The sequence below is a fragment of the Ranitomeya imitator genome, chromosome 3, assembly GCF_032444005.1.
Source record: "Ranitomeya imitator isolate aRanImi1 chromosome 3, aRanImi1.pri, whole genome shotgun sequence".
NCBI classification, from domain to species: Eukaryota; Metazoa; Chordata; class Amphibia; order Anura; family Dendrobatidae; genus Ranitomeya; species Ranitomeya imitator.
The window spans coordinates 222,220,012-222,238,484 of NC_091284.1; the positions used below are offsets into that span (position 1 = coordinate 222,220,012).

The 18,473-nt window shown below is 44.4% G+C and overlaps 1 protein-coding gene across 4 annotated transcripts; it reads left to right on the forward strand.

Moving 5' to 3' along the window:
• Window positions 1-1,445: 1,445 nt before the first annotated feature.
• C3H1orf74 (chromosome 3 C1orf74 homolog) lies at window positions 1,446-16,692 on the forward strand. Of its 4 annotated transcripts, none has more exons than XM_069756159.1 (3): window positions 1,446-1,574; window positions 2,180-2,305; window positions 12,298-16,692. In XM_069756159.1, exon 3 carries the CDS (start codon window positions 12,344-12,346, stop codon window positions 13,118-13,120), a length of 777 nt encoding a protein of 258 aa, XP_069612260.1. In that variant the 5' UTR covers window positions 1,446-1,574; window positions 2,180-2,305; window positions 12,298-12,343; the 3' UTR covers window positions 13,121-16,692. The 4 variants fall into 4 exon arrangements, with proteins under 4 accessions (XP_069612260.1, XP_069612262.1, XP_069612261.1 ...); XM_069756161.1 differs by lacking the exon at window positions 1,446-1,574 and adding an exon at window positions 1,617-1,635; XM_069756160.1 differs by lacking the exon at window positions 1,446-1,574 and adding an exon at window positions 1,643-2,073.
• The last annotated feature ends 1,781 nt before the right edge of the window (window positions 16,693-18,473 follow it).

Below are 18,473 nucleotides of genomic sequence, written 5' to 3' on the forward strand. Positions count from 1 at the left end.
ATATTTTTGTTCAACCCTTCAAATTAAACGTTACAATCTGCACTTGAATTCTGTTGTAGAGGTTTCATTTCAAATCCAATGTGGTGGCATGCAGAGCCCAACTCGCGAAAATTGTGTCACTGTCCAAATATTTCTGGCCCTAACTGTATGCACCTGTCAAATTTTGTTTGAATGCAGATTGCACATTTTCTGTTAGTACAATAAACCTCATTTCAAGGCAGAAACATTACTGTGTCCAACAGATATTAGATATATGAAACTGAAATAGCTGTTGCAAAAAAAAACTATTTTTATAAAACATTAAGCATAAGATTAATAGGGGTGCCCAAACTTTTTCATATAACTGTATAGTATGTGGCTGGGCAATATACTACGTGGACATGCATATTCTAGACTACCCGATGCGTTAGAATCGGGCCACCATCTAGTACATAGAGATATACTAGCATAGGCAGCATCAATAGTAAATAGTTGGGGACACAGGGTTAATAGCAGCGGTAACAGAGTGCGTTACACCGCGGCCCGTTACCGCTGCCATTAACCCTGTGTGAGCGGTGACTGGAGGGGATTATGGAGCGGGCGCCGGGCACTGACTGAAGGAATGTAGGGAGGGACTAATCGGACTGTGCCCGTCGCTGATTGGTCGCGGAAGCCATGACAGGCAGCTGCCGAGATCAGCGGCGCGGGATTTCCGTTACAGAAGTTGAGGACAGACAGACGGAAGTACCCCTTAGGCTACTTTCACACTAGCGCCGTGCACTGCACGTCGCTATGCGTCGTTTTGTAGAAAAAACGCATCCTGCAAAATTGCTTGCAGGATGCGTTTTTTTCTCCATTGACTAACATTAGTGACGCATTGCGACGCTTTGCCACACGTCGCAACCGTCGTGCGACGGTTGCACCGTGTTGTGGCGGACCATCGGCAGCCATTTCCGACCGCGCATGCGTGGCTGGAACTCTGCTCCCACCTTCCCGCAACTCACAATGGCGCAGCGTATGCGCTGGAAAAATGCATCCGCTGCCCCCGTTGTGCGGCGCATTCACTGCTAGCGTCGGTACGACGCACTGCGACGGACCGAGTGCGACGCTAGTGTGAAAGTAGCCTTAGGCAATTATATAGATATAACTGTATATACGTTTTTAAGAATATTTGAGCCGATGGATCCATGATATGTCCATTTTGCAAGCCTGCGAGAAAAAAAAATCGCCGTACGGAAGCCATACGGATGACACATGGATAAATTTGTGCGTAAAAATCGCATCCTCGCATTGAACACGGAACAGTGTTTTGGGACAATTACTGCGTATTACGGCCGTAAAAAACGGACCGTATTTACGCCTAGTGTGACGCCGGCCTTCCTCGCTGTTTCATTAAATCCCGTTAACCCTTGTTCTGCATCCTGATACCTGCTCACAGCAGCATGTGACTATCCATAGCACGTGGTATCACTGTACAGTACAGATGGTGCTCACAGGACCTGCAGCTGGGGAAGGGGGCATACACGCGGTAATGGCGGCTGTTGGATTCGGTTGCCATGACACCAGGCTGCTGACTGCGCTGCGGAGACTACCGGGTGAGTACACGCGCCATACCAGGTGACCCGGAAAGAGGACGGACGGTGGGCGCGGCAGACGGTATGTGCTCGGCCTGTATACTCATGCTGGGTGTTGCCGGGATGGTACAGACCGCACGAGTGCCAGCTGTGCTCACGTCCCAGCATCCCTTGCAGGGAACACAAGTTACCGGAATCCGGTAGAAGCAGGAGAGATAAGTAACCTAGCAACCGGCGTGGGTGTACGGAGCGCGGCGGGGACCAGTTCTCAGCACCGCCGTCACCTCTACCGCAGCTGGTACATGAGGCCTCATCCACACAGCAGAGAGCCGCAGCCCGGGATGCTCCGAGGTGGTGTCCGTGTGGGGCCTGTTCCCTGCAGCACCGGGAGGGGGCGTCATTATCGTACAATGTTTGCCTCTTCTGGGGAGGAAGCAAATTGCCCCAAACCCCAGTTCTGCCACTTAGAGGCTTGGTTTCCGTTTTGGCATTCAGAATCTTATGTGCACAGCGTTCGGGGGTCTGTATGATATATATATATATATATATATATATATATATATATATATATATATATATATATATATATATATATATATATATTTTACATTATATTTCTGTTCCAGGAATAGAGGGTGAGCACCACGTACCAGGCAGCGGCTGTCCGGACTCTGGAACACTACAACATATCAGGGATGACCATACCACCTTACCAGCCTCCAAGGACCGGCCGCTGTGCACTCGTCGGACAGGTGGGTCCCTGTGGCTTTTCCCGCCGCTGCCCTGGACTCACAGGTCTCCAGGTCATAGACATCATGGCAGACACAACAGGCAGTAGCCCCAGCTGCCATCGACACTCTACAATCAGGATTTATAAGAGAAATAATGAACCTCGCCTAATTTTCAACCACTTGAATGTTGCTGTCACTATGAACAGTGGCACCTAAGAGGTTAAACTGCTGCGCTCCATACCTGCAATGCACACATCTACGGTACACGTATGGCAGATGTCACCAATGGAAATCTGGGCAAAGTGGGCCCCATTGGTGTCTGGGTGCTAGGGAACCAACCCTGTTCCTGAGGTCACGCCTGTGCTGTTCTAATCCATTGTTAAAGAGGTTGTCCATTACTTTATCATTGATCTATCCTTAGGATATGTAATCAATGTCTGATCAGCAGCTCTTATTGCCGGTACTGCACATCTGCCTCCTATTAAAATCAATATGAGGTGGATGTTCAGTAACCGGCTGCAGTCACTCTCAGGTGATGGAGCAGCTCCACGTTTGAGCAATTCTGGCCGCTGACGGGGGGGGGGGGGGTGTCGGACCCCAACTGATCAGGCATTGAAGATCTATCCTAAGGTTGATAGGATAGTGGACAACCTCTGTAATGTTTGTAATTAAAAAAAAAATATATATATATATACACACTGCAATAGCTTGGAACAGAGCTCCCAACACAGATGCATATGGAGCCTGAGAGAGCAGTTCTGCATTTAACTAAATTCATCAGATCAAATCTAAGTTGTGTCCTTTATTATTCCCTTTGGGAGCAACAGGTTCCTATTAAACAAATCCTGTAAGGCTCTGTGCACACGTTGCAGATTGGCCACTGCGGATTCACAGCAGTTTTCCATGAGCTTACAGTACCATGTAAACCTATGGAAAACCAAATCCGCAGTGCCCATGCTGCGGAAAAAACACGCGGAAACGCAGCGTTGTTTATTCCACCGCATGTCAATTCTTTGTGTGGATTCCGCAGCGGTTTACACCTGCTCCTGATGGGAATCCGCCCGAAGATTTCATCCATTATAAGTTCATGCTAAAGACATACAATTCTGCCCTTCACCTCTCCAAACAAACCTACTTCAACACCCTCATCACCTCCCTGTCCAATAACCCTAAACGTCTCTTTGACACGTTCCAGTCCCTACTCAACCCAAGAGAGCAGGCCCCAACCACGGATCTCCGTGCTGACGATCTGGCCAATTACTTCAAAGAAAAAATTGACCACATTCGACAGGAAATCATCTCCCAATCTCTTCATACCATGCACTGTCCTCCCTCCCCCACTGCATCTAGTTCACTCTCTGACTTTGAAGCAGTTACAGAAGAAGAAGTAAGCAGGCTCCTTGCATCTTCTCGCCCGACCACTTGCACCAGTGACCCCATTCCGTCACATCTCCTCCAGTCCCTTTCCCCGGCTGTCACCTCTCACCTAACAAAAATATTCAACCTTTCCCTCACTTCCGGTATTTTTCCCTCCTCATTTAAGCATGCCATCATACATCCATTACTTAAAAAACCATCCCTCGATCAAAACTGTGCCGCTAATTATAGACCTGTCTCTAATCTTCCCTTCATCTCTAAACTCCTCGAACGCCTGGTCCACTCCCGTCTTACCCGCTATCTCTCAGATAACTCTCTTCTCGACCCTCTTCAATCTGGCTTCCGCTCTTTACACTCTACTGAAACTGCCCTCACTAAAGTCTCTAATGACCTACTAACAGCTAAATCTAATGGTCACTACTCCATGCTAATTCTCTTGGATCTCTCTGCAGCATTCGACACTGTGGATCATCAGCTCCTCCTCACTATGCTCCGCTCCATCGGCCTCAAGGACACCGTTCTCTCCTGGTTCTCCTCCTATCTCTCTGACCGATCCTTCACTGTATGTTTTGCTGGTTCCTCCTCCTCTCACCTTCCCCTTACTGTTGGGGTTCCTCAAGGATCAGTCCTAGGCCCCCTACTCTTCTCGTTGTATACTGCCCCTATTGGACAAACAATCAGTAGATTTGGTTTCCAGTACCATCTCTATGCTGACGACACCCAATTATACACTTCTTCTCCTGATATCACACCGACCTTTTTAGAAAACACCAGTGATTGTCTTACCGCTGTCTCTAACATCATGTCCTCCCTCTATCTGAAACTAAACCTGTCAAAAACTGAACTCCTCGTGTTCTCTCCCTCTACTAACCTACCTTTGCCTGACATTGCCATCTCCGTGTGAGGTTCCACCATTACTCCAAAGCAACATGCCCGCTGCCTTGGGGTCATCCTTGATTCTGACCTTTCATTCACCCCCTACATCCGATCATTGGCTCGCTCTTCTTACCTGCATCTCAAAAACATTTCTAGAATTCGCCCTTTCTTACTTTCGACTCTGCAAAAACTCTGACTGTTTCACTTATTCATTCTCGTCTGGACTATTGTAACTCTCTACTAATCGGCCTCCCTCTTGCAAAACTCTCCCCGCTCCAATCTGTCCTGAATGCTGCAGCCAGGATCATATTCCTCACCAACCGTTACACCGATGCCTCTACCCTGTGCCAGTCATTACACTGGCTACCCATCCACTCCAGAATCCAGTACAAAACTACTACCCTCATCCACAAAGCACTCCATGGCTCAGCACCACCCTATATCTCCTCCCTGGTATCAGTCTACCACCCTACCCGTGCCCTCCGCTCCGCTAATGACCTCAGGTTAGCATCCTCAATAATCAGAACCTCCCACTCCCGTCTCCAAGACTTTACACGTGCTGCGCCGATTCTTTGGAATGCACTACCTAGGTTAATACGATTAATCCCCAATCCCCACAGTTTTAAGCGTGCCCTAAAAACTCATTTGTTCAGACTGGCCTACCGCCTCAATGCATTAACCTAACGATCCCTGTGTGGCCTATTTATAATAAAAAAAATAAAAAAAAAAAAAAGGTTCCTCGCATCATGTTCTCATACACTTTATGCAGTATTAGCCCTCTGTGTCTGTACTGCTACATACTTAGGCAGGTAACTGGTTCATGCAGCTTTACATGAACACCTGAGCCTTACACCATAGCTGGTCCGAATAACTAAAGCAATTGTTATCATCCACCTCTCGTGTCTCCCCTTTTCCCCATAGTTTGTAAGCTTGCGAGCAGGGCCCTCACTCCTCTTGGTATCTATTTTGAACTGTGATTTCTGTTATGCTGTAATGTCTATTGTCTGTACAAGTCCCCTCTATAATTTGTAAAGCGCTGCGGAATATGTTGGCGCTATATAAATAAAAATTATTATTATTATTATTATTATTATTATAAAATCCGCACAAAAGCCTCGGTAATTCCGCAGTGCGGGTTTACCAAAATCTGTGCTGAAAAATCCACACACCTTTCCGCAATGTGTGCACATAGCCTAAAACTCGCCTTTCCTATACTGCAGTGCTTCTTTCTTCCTCCTGGGACTGTCCATGGCCATGTATCTAAATGGCAGCCACCACTGCAGTCCTGTCTTTCCAGCTATTTACTAGGTTCCAACATGAACCAGATTGTGCTAATATCAGAGCAAATGTTATTTGTAAAGGAACTTACAAAAAATAAAATAATTCGATTTTCATTCAGAAAAAAACTGACAATTTTTCATATGTTGATATATAAAAATGATATGGGTTTCTTCAATTTTTGTGCAGGCCAAACTGACAGCTGTGGGCTGCAACCCAGCTGTGGGCTGTTTTTTTTTTTTTTTTTTTTCTTTAATAATTAAAAAAAGTGGCTTGGGGTCCCTTCATTTTTGACTACCTGCCAAACTAAAGCAGACAGCTGGGGCTGGTATTCTCAGGATTGTAAGGGGCCTTGGATATTGGCCCTCCCAGCCTAAAAATAGCAGCCTGTAGCCACCCCAGAAAAGGTGCATCTTTTAGATGCGCTAGTTCTGGTGCTTTGCTCGGCTCTTCCCACTTATCCTGGTGCGTTTGCAAGTGGGGTAATGGTTGTAGGGTTGACGTCAGCTGTTTTATGGCCAGACATCAAGCCCACAGGTTTGTAATGGAGAGGCGTCTATAAGACGCCTCTCCATTACTAACCCCATAGTTAGATTGTAAAAAAAAGACACAGCCAGAATAAAATCCTTTATTTGAAATGAAAAAAAGCAGTTATACTCATTTTACGCCTAATCCATTGAAGCCCTTGTCACCTGTAAAAAGCAGAAAATAATAACCGTAATACTCACCTTATTTCCATTCCATTGAAGTCCTTGTTCCCTGTAAAAAAAAAAAAAAAAATACAACCACTATCCCCGCCAACCAAAACACACTGATGGGAGCATAATCGCTTCTGCAGTGTCTAGTGCTGAGCTCCCATAAGAAAATTCACTGGAGTTCAAACCTGATAATCTCTGTTGAACTTACTTACGGCACCACTCGCTGCGTGAGAACTTTCATCAAGGTTCAGCTATAAACTCTGGTGACCTTTCTTACAAGAGCTGAGCTCTAGACACTGCAGGAGCAATTATGCTCCTGTCAGTGTAAGCCGAATGACTGGGACAGCGGTCACTGATGTGACTGCTCTCCATATCATCCGAATCATTGTGGGAAAGTATGGATTATCTTCACGTTGGACAGGTGATGGATATGGTTGATCAGTATTTTTCTTTCTTTAGAGGGGACAAGAGCTTCAATGGAATGGGAATAAGGGGAGTATTAGGCCATGTTCACACAGTGCGTTTTTTTCTGCGGAACCGCAGCGTTTTTGCCGCTGCGGTTCCGCAGCTGTTTTCCATGCAGGGTACAGTGTACTGTACCCTATGGAAAACAGGAACCACTGTGCACATGATGCGGGAATCGGGAAAAAAAGCCGCGCTGAATAGCCGCGGTAAAAAAAGAAGTACCATGTCACTTCTTTTTTCGGAGCCGCAGCGGTTCTGCACCCATTGACCTCCATTGTGAGGTCAAACCCGCAGTAAAACCCGCAGATGAAAAAAATATCTGCGGGTTTTACTGCGGTTTGTGGTGCCGAACCGCTGCAGCAGGAAGTGCGGGGAAGCGGGCGGAAGTGCGTGGGTGGAGTGTGGCTGCCCCCCCGTGCTCCGATCCCGCCCCCCCGTGCTCCAATCCCACCGCCCCGTGCTCCGATGCCCCCCCCCCCCGTGCCCTAATCTCCCCCCCTTATACTTACCTGGCGTCCCGGTGTCCGTCCGGCCGTCTTCTCCCTGGGCGCCGCCATCTTGCAAAATGGCGGGCGCATGCGCAGTGCGCCCGCCGAATCTGCCGGCCGGCAGATTCGTTCCAAAGTGCATTTTGATCACTGAGATATAACCTATCTCAGTGATCAAAATAAAAAAAAATAGTAAATGACCCCCCCCTTTGTCACCCCCATAGGTAGGGACTATAAAAAAAAAAATTAAGAATTTTTTTTTTTTCCACTAAGGTTAGAATAGGGTTAGGGGTACGGTTAGGGGTAGGGTTAGGGTATTTTCAGCCATTTTAACTGCATAGAAAACTGCATAAAAAAAAGATCAAAAAAGGACCAAAAAAAGGACCTGCGTTTTCTGCCAAGAGCTGCAGTTTTTTAAAAAAGTCCTGAAAAAAAAAGGATGGAAATCAGGAACGTGTGAACATACCCTTATGGTGGTTTATTTTCTGGAGGGTTTTTGCAATTGATAAGGGCTTTAATGGGTTAGGCGTAAGGTAAATATAAATTTGCTTTTTATTTTTAAATAAATATGTAACAAAACGGTGTTGATTTTTATTTGAAATAAAGGATTTTATTCTGGCTGTATGTTTATTTCCAAACTTACTATGGAGTTAGTAATGGGGGCGTCTTATAGACGTCTCTCCATTACTAACCCCTGGGCTTGAAGTCACCTGACGAGACAAAGGTGACATCAATCCCACATATTACCCCACTTGCCACTGAGGCTAAGCCCCAGACTGGGCGCCATTTCTGGGGCAGCTGAGGGCTGATGTTCTTAGCCTGGGAGGAGGGCCAATTTACCTCACCATTAATATCAGTCCACAGCTTTGTTTTGTCTTTGCTAGTTTGAAATTATAGGAGGACCCTACGTCATGTTTTTTCTGGGGTCCCCCCATAAAATAAGTTAACCAAATAGCTGTGAGCTGATATTAACAGCCTGGCAACCTTTAGTGATATTGTCCTCCTGCTCAGAATATTTACATCAGCTGTCAGCTTTCCCTTTGCTGCTTATGAAATTACGGGGGATCCCCACACTTTTTTTTTTTTCAATTTATTAACAACAAGAGTAAGGTCACATAGCAACTGTTCCTCTTGCTCTGCAAGTGCAAGTGATTGACTGATGAACACCGTGAGTCTGGCACTGGAGCTATTGTGAGACCCAGTGGCTTGGACTCAGGTTACCAGAATTCACAGCCACCGGGTTCCTGGCAGCTGCTAGGCTCGGAATCCTCATGGGAAACTTTGAGGGACATTTTAAGATACCTGGAGGCTGTGAATTAAGGTTACCTTCGGTGTGTATTTTACTGTACTTGCTAATAAATACAAAATAAAAAAAAAAGGATGAGGTCCCCCTTCATTTTCATAAGCACCTGAAGGAAAACAGACAGCTGAGGACTTGGAAATAAACACAGCATGAATTAAATCCTTTATTTGTAATAAAAATCAACACCCTGTTTTATAGATATATTAAAAAATAAGAAAACAAAGTTATATTCACCTTACGCCTATTCCATTGAAGCCCTTGTCCCCTGTAAAGTGTGTATGTATATATGTATATGTATATATATATATATATGTATATGTGTATATATATATATATATATATATATATATATATCTCTAATATATAAAGCTGAATGTGTGTGTGTGTGTGTGTGTGTGTGTGTGTGTGTATGAATGTATGTCCGGGATTGGCATCTGTCCCGTCGCAGCTACAGCCACAAAATTTTGCACAGTCACATGGCTGGACAATGAGAGCATCATAGGCTATGTTGTGAGGTGAAATTTTAACCCCGCGCTTTCCAATTCACCAAACAATTTTGACCCTATCTACATAATGGGGAAAAAGTGAAAGGAAAAGTGTTGGAGGCGTCGCAGCTACAGCCACAAAATTTTGCACAGTCACACGTCCGGACCCAGAGAGCGTCATAGGCTATGTTGTGAGGTGAGATTTTAACCCCGCACTTTCCAATTCACCAAACAATTTTGCCCCTATCTACATAATTGGGAAAAGTGAAAGGAAAAGTGTTGGAGGCAAATTGACAGCTGCCAGATGTGAACAAGAGCGATGGCGCCAAAGAGTATATACCGTACAGTTGCTAAGGTGGGGCCCCGACATGGGACACTCACCACACACGGGGATATAAACACACACACAAAATGGGCCACACACTACCACGTGCTTGAACTGATATACCACCCTCAGCACACATTTCACCACACGTACACCAACCTCGCCACATAAAAGTCGCCACTCAAAACTCGCCACGCGCAAAGCTCGCCACATGAAAAAACTAGGCTCACGCAAAACTCGCCACAAGTGCAAAACTCACCTCATGGAAAACTCGCCACACGCAAAACTTGCACACGCGGAAAAATTGCCACATGCACAAAAGTTGCAACACATGCAAAAGTTGCCTCACACAAAACTTGCACATACTCAAAAGGCACCACACACAAAACTCGCCATGCGCAAAACTCGCCATGTACAAAACTTGCTGCATACAACTTGCTACACTAACCTGTCACATGCAACTCGACACACAAAAAGTTGCTACACGCATGTTGCCACACAAAACTCATCTCACAAAAGTCGCTACATGCATGTCGCCACACGCAACTCAACACACACAACTTGACTCATGAAACTCGCCCTAAAACACACACAAGTCTGGTATTATCCTTCAAAAATAAAAATCTGATTAATAAGCAGACAAACTACAAGAGCAACAAATGTACCATATAGGAAATACAGCAGCTGTCAGTCACATGACCTGTCTATTATGTGTATGTGTGAGCTAATATATACTGCCAGGGGGCGGGCTTCCTGTTGGCTGGGGATTTATCAGACTTCCAATTTAGCTTACAAATACTGAGGTAAAAATACTGAGCAAATGACGTGTGAACGAGGTCTAATACAGGAGGAGCTGACACACAGGTATATACTATATACAGGGGAGATGACACATAGATATATACTATATACAGGAGAGATGACACACAGGTATATACTATATAGAGGAGGAGATGACATACAGGTACATATATATACAGGAGGAGATGACATACAGGTATATACTATATACAGGAGGAGATGACACACAGGTATATACTATATACAGGAGCAGATGACCTACAGGTATATACTATATACAGGAGGAGATGACATACAGGTATATGCTATATACAGGAGCAGATGACCTACAAGTATGTACTATATACAGGAGGAGATGACATACAGGTATATGCTATATATAGAAGATGACATACAGGTATATACTATATACAGGAGGAGATGACACAGATATATACTATATACAGGAGGAGATGACATACAGGTATATACTATATATAGAAGATGACATACAGGTATATACTATATACAGGGGAGATGACACACAGCAGGTATATACTATATACAGGGGAGATGACATACAGGTATATACTATATACAGGAGATGACATACAGGTGTATACTATATATAAGGGAGATGCAAACATGTATATACTGAGGTGAAAATGAGAGGTGTGAGGTGAAAATGAAAAGGTGTGAGTGCAAAATGAGAGGAGCGAGGGGAAAATAGTGGAGTGATCGGAAAATGACAGATGTGAGGTCGAAATGACAAGTGTTAGGGGGGAATGAGAGGAGTGAGGGAGAAAATGAGAGGTGTGAGGGAGAAAATGAGAGATGTGAGGGGGAAAATGAGAGGTGTGATGGGAAAATAAGAGAAGTGAGGTGCTATAACTAACCACAGATATTTACTATGCCCAGGCAACGCCGGGCTCTTCAGTGTATGTATGTATGTATGTGTATATATATATATATATATATATATATATATATATATATATATATATATATATATATATATATATATATATATATATATATATATATCCATATCGGTCACCTGTCTCAAGTGAAGTCATATAGTTCCACGCCGTATTCAGTTTCTGCAACAACTGGTTTGCGACTTGAACGGTGCCATGATGCGACCATTCAGGCTGAAAACTATGGTTTTGCAAGAGCGGCTTCAGTGACAGTAGTGAGCTGCTATTTCCATAGCCTCTTATTATTTTTAGAATACCAGCCCCCAGGTGTCAGCTTTAGCTTGGCTGATTGTCAAAAATGGGGAGACCCCACACCTTTTTTTTGTATTTATTTAAAAAAAACACAAGGGGGACTCCTCTATTCTTAATAACTAGAAATGATAAAGCTGACACCTGAGGATTGCAGCTGTCAGTTTTGCCTGTGGTTATCAAAGATTGAAGATAACCCACGTAATTTTTTAAAATTATTTATAGCACAGGCGCCAGCTGATCAATACTCCCATCAGTGACAGCAGGCATAGGCTGATGGGAGTAGTACTCTCTCATCAGCCGATGCCTGTGAGTGGCGGTAAACTTTTTTATGTCAGCAACAGCTGCTGGCTCACGCTATCATCTGATAGCTTAGGAACCACAGCTCTCTGCCCAGTGGTAATAATCTTACCGATGATCAGAACCTGTGTTTGCCTCGCTGTCATGTGGATGACAGCATGCCAAACAATGGATTCGGGTACCTGAGCCAGACTTTTTTTTTTTTTAGATGTTTGGCCGAACCCCCCAGACAAGAACATCCACGAGATTGCCCATCACTACTCATCATTGCTATGATATGTTTTTATTAAGTATGCCATTTATATTGTGATATCTGGTGATGGATCTGCCTTGATGTAACACTGATAATATAAATGTGGCTTTGTGTCATGTCTGAATAATTGCATCATTCATGATTATTACATTGTTCCAGACTAAATGACCCTGAAGAAGAACATCCATTGTCCTGTACAGTTCTGATGTCTCTCATCATAGACCTCCACACTGCTGCTAAGCGTCATCTTAAAGGATGCAAAAGGTCATTTGCTCTGAGGCTTGCTGCTGAAATCCTGGCTGTGGATTGTGGCCTAAAGCCATGCTTCCTTTATGACTTGGGTACAGAGGACGTCCTGCAGATCCAGAGATATGTCAGTGAGCTTCATCAGATTGGTTTCATCCTGGGGCCATTACATATTCTTAGCATAGAAGAAACTGTACTTATCATTAATGTGTCAAGAGCAGTGTCTTACTTGACGAAGCTTCTAAATAGTGCTGAGTTACATGTAATCGATGTTTCTGCCACACTCAAGCACCCTAGGATGTGTTCCCAAGATCGTCTTCTGACCATAAAGTCCCAACTTTCAGACCTTCTGACACATCTAACCAATTACCAGAGTAAACTGCCAGGACGCATATCTGCAGCAGACATGCCTTGTACCGAATGGAATCTATGCACCATGTTTGGTTTCCTCCTTTGTTACCCTGCCGTCTACTGGTTTGACACTACCACAAACTTTGAGAATTGTTTGTCTTTTACACCACTGAAGCGTGTCACTATAGAGATCACATGTTCCAAAATAGGGCTCCATAAACTGCAAGTTTATTCTTTCACTATTCCAGAGTCAGTGTTCCATACTCTGCAGTTGCTCCTACAGGCTTGGACGGAGAGTTTGCAGCGCATGTTCGATGGACAATGTCAGTTTACAGACCTTAAAATTAATATGGAAACTGTGACACTACCATCTGTCGCTCTCTGATGAAACAGCATTAGAACTTAGGGTACCGTCACACAGTGGCATTTTGATCGCTACGACGGCATGCCGCCACAGCGGGACACTAGACGATGAAAGAAAGTTTCAAACGATCTGCTACGACGGCAGCGATCTCGCAGTGTCTGACACGCTCCTGCGATCAGGGACCCCGCTGAGAATCGTACGACGTAGCAGATCGTTTGAAACTTTCTTTCGTCGTCTAGTGTCCCGCTGTGGCGGCATGATCGCATGGTGTAACAAAGGTGTGCACGATATTGTATACGATGTGCGCATAGTAACCAACAGCTTCTACATCGCAAATACGTCATGAAATTATCGCTCCAGCGTCGTACATTGCAAAGTGTGACAGCAGTCTACGACGCTGGAGCGATATTGTTACAATGCTGGAGCGTCACGGATCGTGCCGTCGTAGCGATCAAAATGCCACTGTGTGACGGTACCCTAAAGGTCCCCATAGCTGCCAATATTTACCGGCTTGGGACACAGTCTAATGTGTTATGCTTTCGATGGAGATGAGGATCCGGCCTGTCTGATTTCAGACTCCTCATCCTTTTGTTCTCAAAGAGATAAGCCACCACAGATGTTTGTCCGCTGCTCTCTAATAGAGAACACAGGAGTGCTTAGCCAGCCGAGTACTCCTGTGGAGACCTGGGTGAGATAGTTGCCGGCCATACCATCGTTGAGCCAACAGCTATCTTAAACGGAAGGTGCCATAAAAAAAAAAAATATTTCAGCAATTGAAAAAAATGTAAAGAATTAATGTTTACATTTTCTTAAATATTATAATTTGTTTATAATTTAGTAAAATCTGAAAAATAATTTTAAGGTTATGTTTCCACGTTCCGTAAAGGCAGCGCTTTGGACGCAGCAGATACCCGCTCTGTCCAAAGCGCTGCCGGCTTTTGTACGCGCATGGTTCCACATGTGTTCATTGAACCATGCGGAATCACCGCATCCTATACATAAAACGGTGATATTTATCTTGCGAAGTGTCTCCGCAAGATAAATAGATATGCTGCGGTCTATAAAGACGTGCCGCATGTGCGTATACCCAGGTCTGCCACCTGCATCTTAGTATGCATAGTGGAGATGAGATTTCATAAAATCCCCTCCATTATCCTGTAACATCCGCTGCGGATTGGATGCTGCGGCTGTAACGGACACTCCCACAAATAGCACTGGCAGGGAAGGGGCATGTAAACCAATACAGAGAGACAATAAATATTTATACCCAAGCGTAAAAAATATCCATATTGCACAGTGGCCAAGTCTCCAGTACCATACCTTATCGTATCACAGGTTCACATACGCGTTCCCGCCCTCCCCGACGCGCGTTTCGGAAGCGTGGAGACTTCCTTCCTCCGTTACCCCTGTTTCCATGTGTGCTATTTATTGATCCCCTTGTATATGTTTAATAAACTTTTGCATTTACTATTAGTGTCAGTCTCTGGACATTTGTACACTGATCTATTCCTGTGGTGTTCCCAGGCTATTAATATCAGCTCACAGCTGTATACTTAGCCTTTACTGGCTATTAAAATGGGAAGGAAGGGGTCATGAATATTGCCCACCCCAAGCTAAAAACATCAGCTCTCAGCCACCCCAGAAAAGGCGCATCTATAAGACGCTCCAAATCTGGCACTTAACTTCGCTCATCCCACTTGGCCTGTAGCGGTGGCAAGTGGGGTAATATTTGTGGGGTTGATGTCACCTTTGTATTGTCAGGCGATATTAAGCCCACGGCGTAGTAATGGAGAGGTGTCTAAGACACCTCTCCATTACTAATCCTATAGGTATATGGTAAATAATAGCCAGAATACAGTCCTTTATTTGAAATAATCACTCAGCCTTCTTTAATTATCTTAATTAAACCATATTTACTGAACGTTTAATCCACCGATGCCCTAGTCTTCTGCAACAAAAATAAAATAATAATAATAACCACTTTTTTTTTTTTTTTTTTAACTGTGAGCACAGATGCCGGCAGCTGATACTACTGTCCCATCAGACATAGCCTGATGGGAGCAGTAGTCTCATCGGCCCGTGCCTACTTTTTACCGCATGTCACCGCTGCGGGTCACAGTTGCTGAATAACGCTGACATCTGCCAGCATGAACCCACAGTGCTGTGGCCGACAGTACCGGCGGTAGTGTTACTGCCTGTGACAGTCACAGCTGCGGGATCACGCTGACATGTGACAGCATGATCCCGCAGCGCTCTGACCGGCGGTCTTACTGGCAGCTCCTGTCATCACATGCACTGAGCAGTGTGTGCAATGACAGGGGAAAATAAAGCCCACAGCATATGTTGCGGGCTACAACAAAATGGCCGCCATCTCCTCCCACAGCTGTGACCTGGTCAGCCCAGGAGGATGTACCCAGGTCACAGCTGAAAGGCAGGAGAAGCGGCCTCAATGCAAGAGATACAGTCTAAGTCCGACCGTTGGCTCTTATGCCCATGGCTGCCATAAGTGAGGCGTGCAAGAGTCGTTCCCAGACACACGCCCCCACTAGTCAAAGTGGCAGCCCCAAGTGGCACACATAAATGTCAATAAATAAAAAACTGTTAAAGTAATTAATTTAGTGTTGTATTAAAAATAATTGATTTTATAATCAATAATTATTGATACAATAATTTAAATCATAGCACCTTCCCTTTAAGTGTTGGGGACGTTAAATCTCTTTTAGAAAAGCATGAGTTCTCATTACTCAGAAGCTGTAGTTCTTAAACTTAGAGAAAACCTGTCATGTTAAAAATGTTATGTGCTCTGCAGGCAGGATGTTCTCATCAGATTGATATATATTTTTGTGGGAAAGTTTCAGCAAAACTTCAGTAAAAATGTTATTCTCAATTCACAAGTAAAAGCTTTATTCAATGAATACAGGCTTGTCAATTACTGAGATATGGTATGACCGTTTGTACCTATAAAGCTCTATGGAGAACTGTAAGTGATGTTTCATGGGAACTTGCAGCAGAATATCTGCCTGCCCTCTAGCTTCTCCTTCCTCCTCTCTGTATAGAATTTTAAGAGCAAGTCTGCCATTTCCTATGTCAGTAATGTGAAATTCTGTCTTCACTGAATTCAGATTTTATACATGAATTGAGAGCGAAATTGCTTATTTTCATATAACCTGTTATGATTTGGAGCAAAAATTATACTTTACGATATGAAAGCCAGTCAATAAAAAAAAACTGCAAGAACATTCAGTGTCCGCAAGTGCAGTCATGAAAATAATCAATTGCCATGATGAAACTGGCTCTCATGAAGACTGCCCCATGAAGGCAAGATAAAGAATGACCTCTGCTGCGAAGGATAAGTTCATCAGAGTTAACAGCCGATAATTAACAGCACCTTCGATAACAGCCCTCATAAATTACACGGACATCAAATAGCAGACACATCTGAGCATCAACTTACCAGAGGAGACTGTCAAAATGCTGCCACTACTTTGGACCACAAACAAGAAGAGTCTTGTTTGGGCCAAGCAAAACAAGGACATTAGATTTGTCGAAACCTGTACTTTGATCTAATGAATAAAAATTTTAGATTTTCTGTACCAACCGTCATGTATTTGTGAGATGCAGAAATGAGTGAATGGTTTCCATATGTGTTCTATGAAGCATGGATGGAGAGGTGTGATGGATTGGGGTGCTTTGCTGATAACACTCTTTGCGACTTGTTTCAAATTTGAGGCACACTAACATGGCAACTACAGCATTCTGCCACAATATGCCATCCCAGAAAAGACAGCAACCAGCAGCACTCAATCAATCAGGATGCCCGCTCCAACGTTCACGGATCCACTGGACCAAGATTCACGATATAGAAAAAGGAGCAGCATCCGTTCCAGGTGAAAAATATCAAGACTTTATTCCAACACTATCATACAACGTTTCGGCCTGCAGTGGCCTTTGTCAAGTACAAAATACAGCACACCTAGCCGCCTTAAATAGTGTGGAGCCAAAATCAGGCACCAATCACTGACAGGGGGCGGCCTTTATAAAACAACGATCTTATAAATGCATAAAACCCTCAATACACCATAAAACATATAAATCATATAAATGCCCACATGGTAATGACATCCAATCTATACAAAAGGTATACAATAATTACATAGACAACAGGGATCGTTCCAAACAGACGCTGTACTCCAGTCTTGTTTATGTTGTGCTCGCTGTCATGACGACAATCCACCAATGGGCACGTGTATCTTCCATATCCCAGGTATTATCCAATCCCAAAGGATCATCCTGCATTGTTGTTCCCCCGAGCCAATCGCTATACACCTAACAGGTTGTAAACAGAACGCCATATCCGCCGACGAGAGGCAGCCGGACCAAGCGTGTAGGTGCGCAACAAGCACACGGTCACATGACCGCAGCCGCTGCCCACCCAACAATGCAGGCACCGGCGGCATCAAGCCGGACAGAGCTCACACACACACAGCAGGGAAATCACCACGGCCGCGTCAGAGCCAGGGGGGGGGGGGGGGGGCGGAGGCAGAACGCCCATACACCCCACCTGACAAGCACAGGACACAGTGAATCCCCGCATGCGTGACAAGAGCCGGAAATGACCACCTCCATGGTAACCAGCGTAAATAAACCTCAACATCTCAGAATAGCGATTTGACACACAAGGGGACAAGGAAGAAAACTGTGAATAACACCAGAATAATATACACAAAAGCACAAAAAGTTCGAAAGAGCAGCTCCATGACTTCCAAATCTCCCTGGATGTCAAATCACCAGAGTACTAAAAAGAAAAAAAAAGGGGGAAAAAACAAAAATCACAATATTAAAAACAAATATACAGACTAAGACGATACCTATAAGGAGAGAGATTAAACATTACATATCTGTAAATTATACTCAATATTCAACCCTCTCGGTTGTAGTCTATCTAATACAGAAATCCATCTCAATTCTTTTTGTTTGAGTAATTGTACCCTATTCCCTCCCCTTCTCAGTATAGGGACTCCATCAATGACTCATCGATCAGAAGCTGTCTGAATTTCTGTTTGTGGACGCACCTATTACCCCTGTCCTATACACATTACCTAAGATACATAAAGATTTATATAACCCCCCCGGACGACCCATCGTGTCGGGGAGGGGCTCTATGTGTCATAAAGTGGCTATTTTCCTTGACAAAATGTTGCGTCGCTTTGCTATTTCCTCCCGTTCGTATCTTAGAGACACGAACGATTTTTTGGAGAAATTGAAGGATGTCAGGGTGGGTACCTCTACCATTCTGGTATCCTTTGATGTAGTCTCATTATACACGTCAATCGAACACGATAAGAGGTTACATGCTGTTGGTGTGGCGCTGTCG

What these genes read in the sequence shown, in the direction of transcription:
- C3H1orf74 (XM_069756159.1), top strand. Translation starts at nt 12,344, where the DNA reads ATGTCTCTCATCATAGACCTCCACACTGCTGCTAAGCGTCATCTTAAA.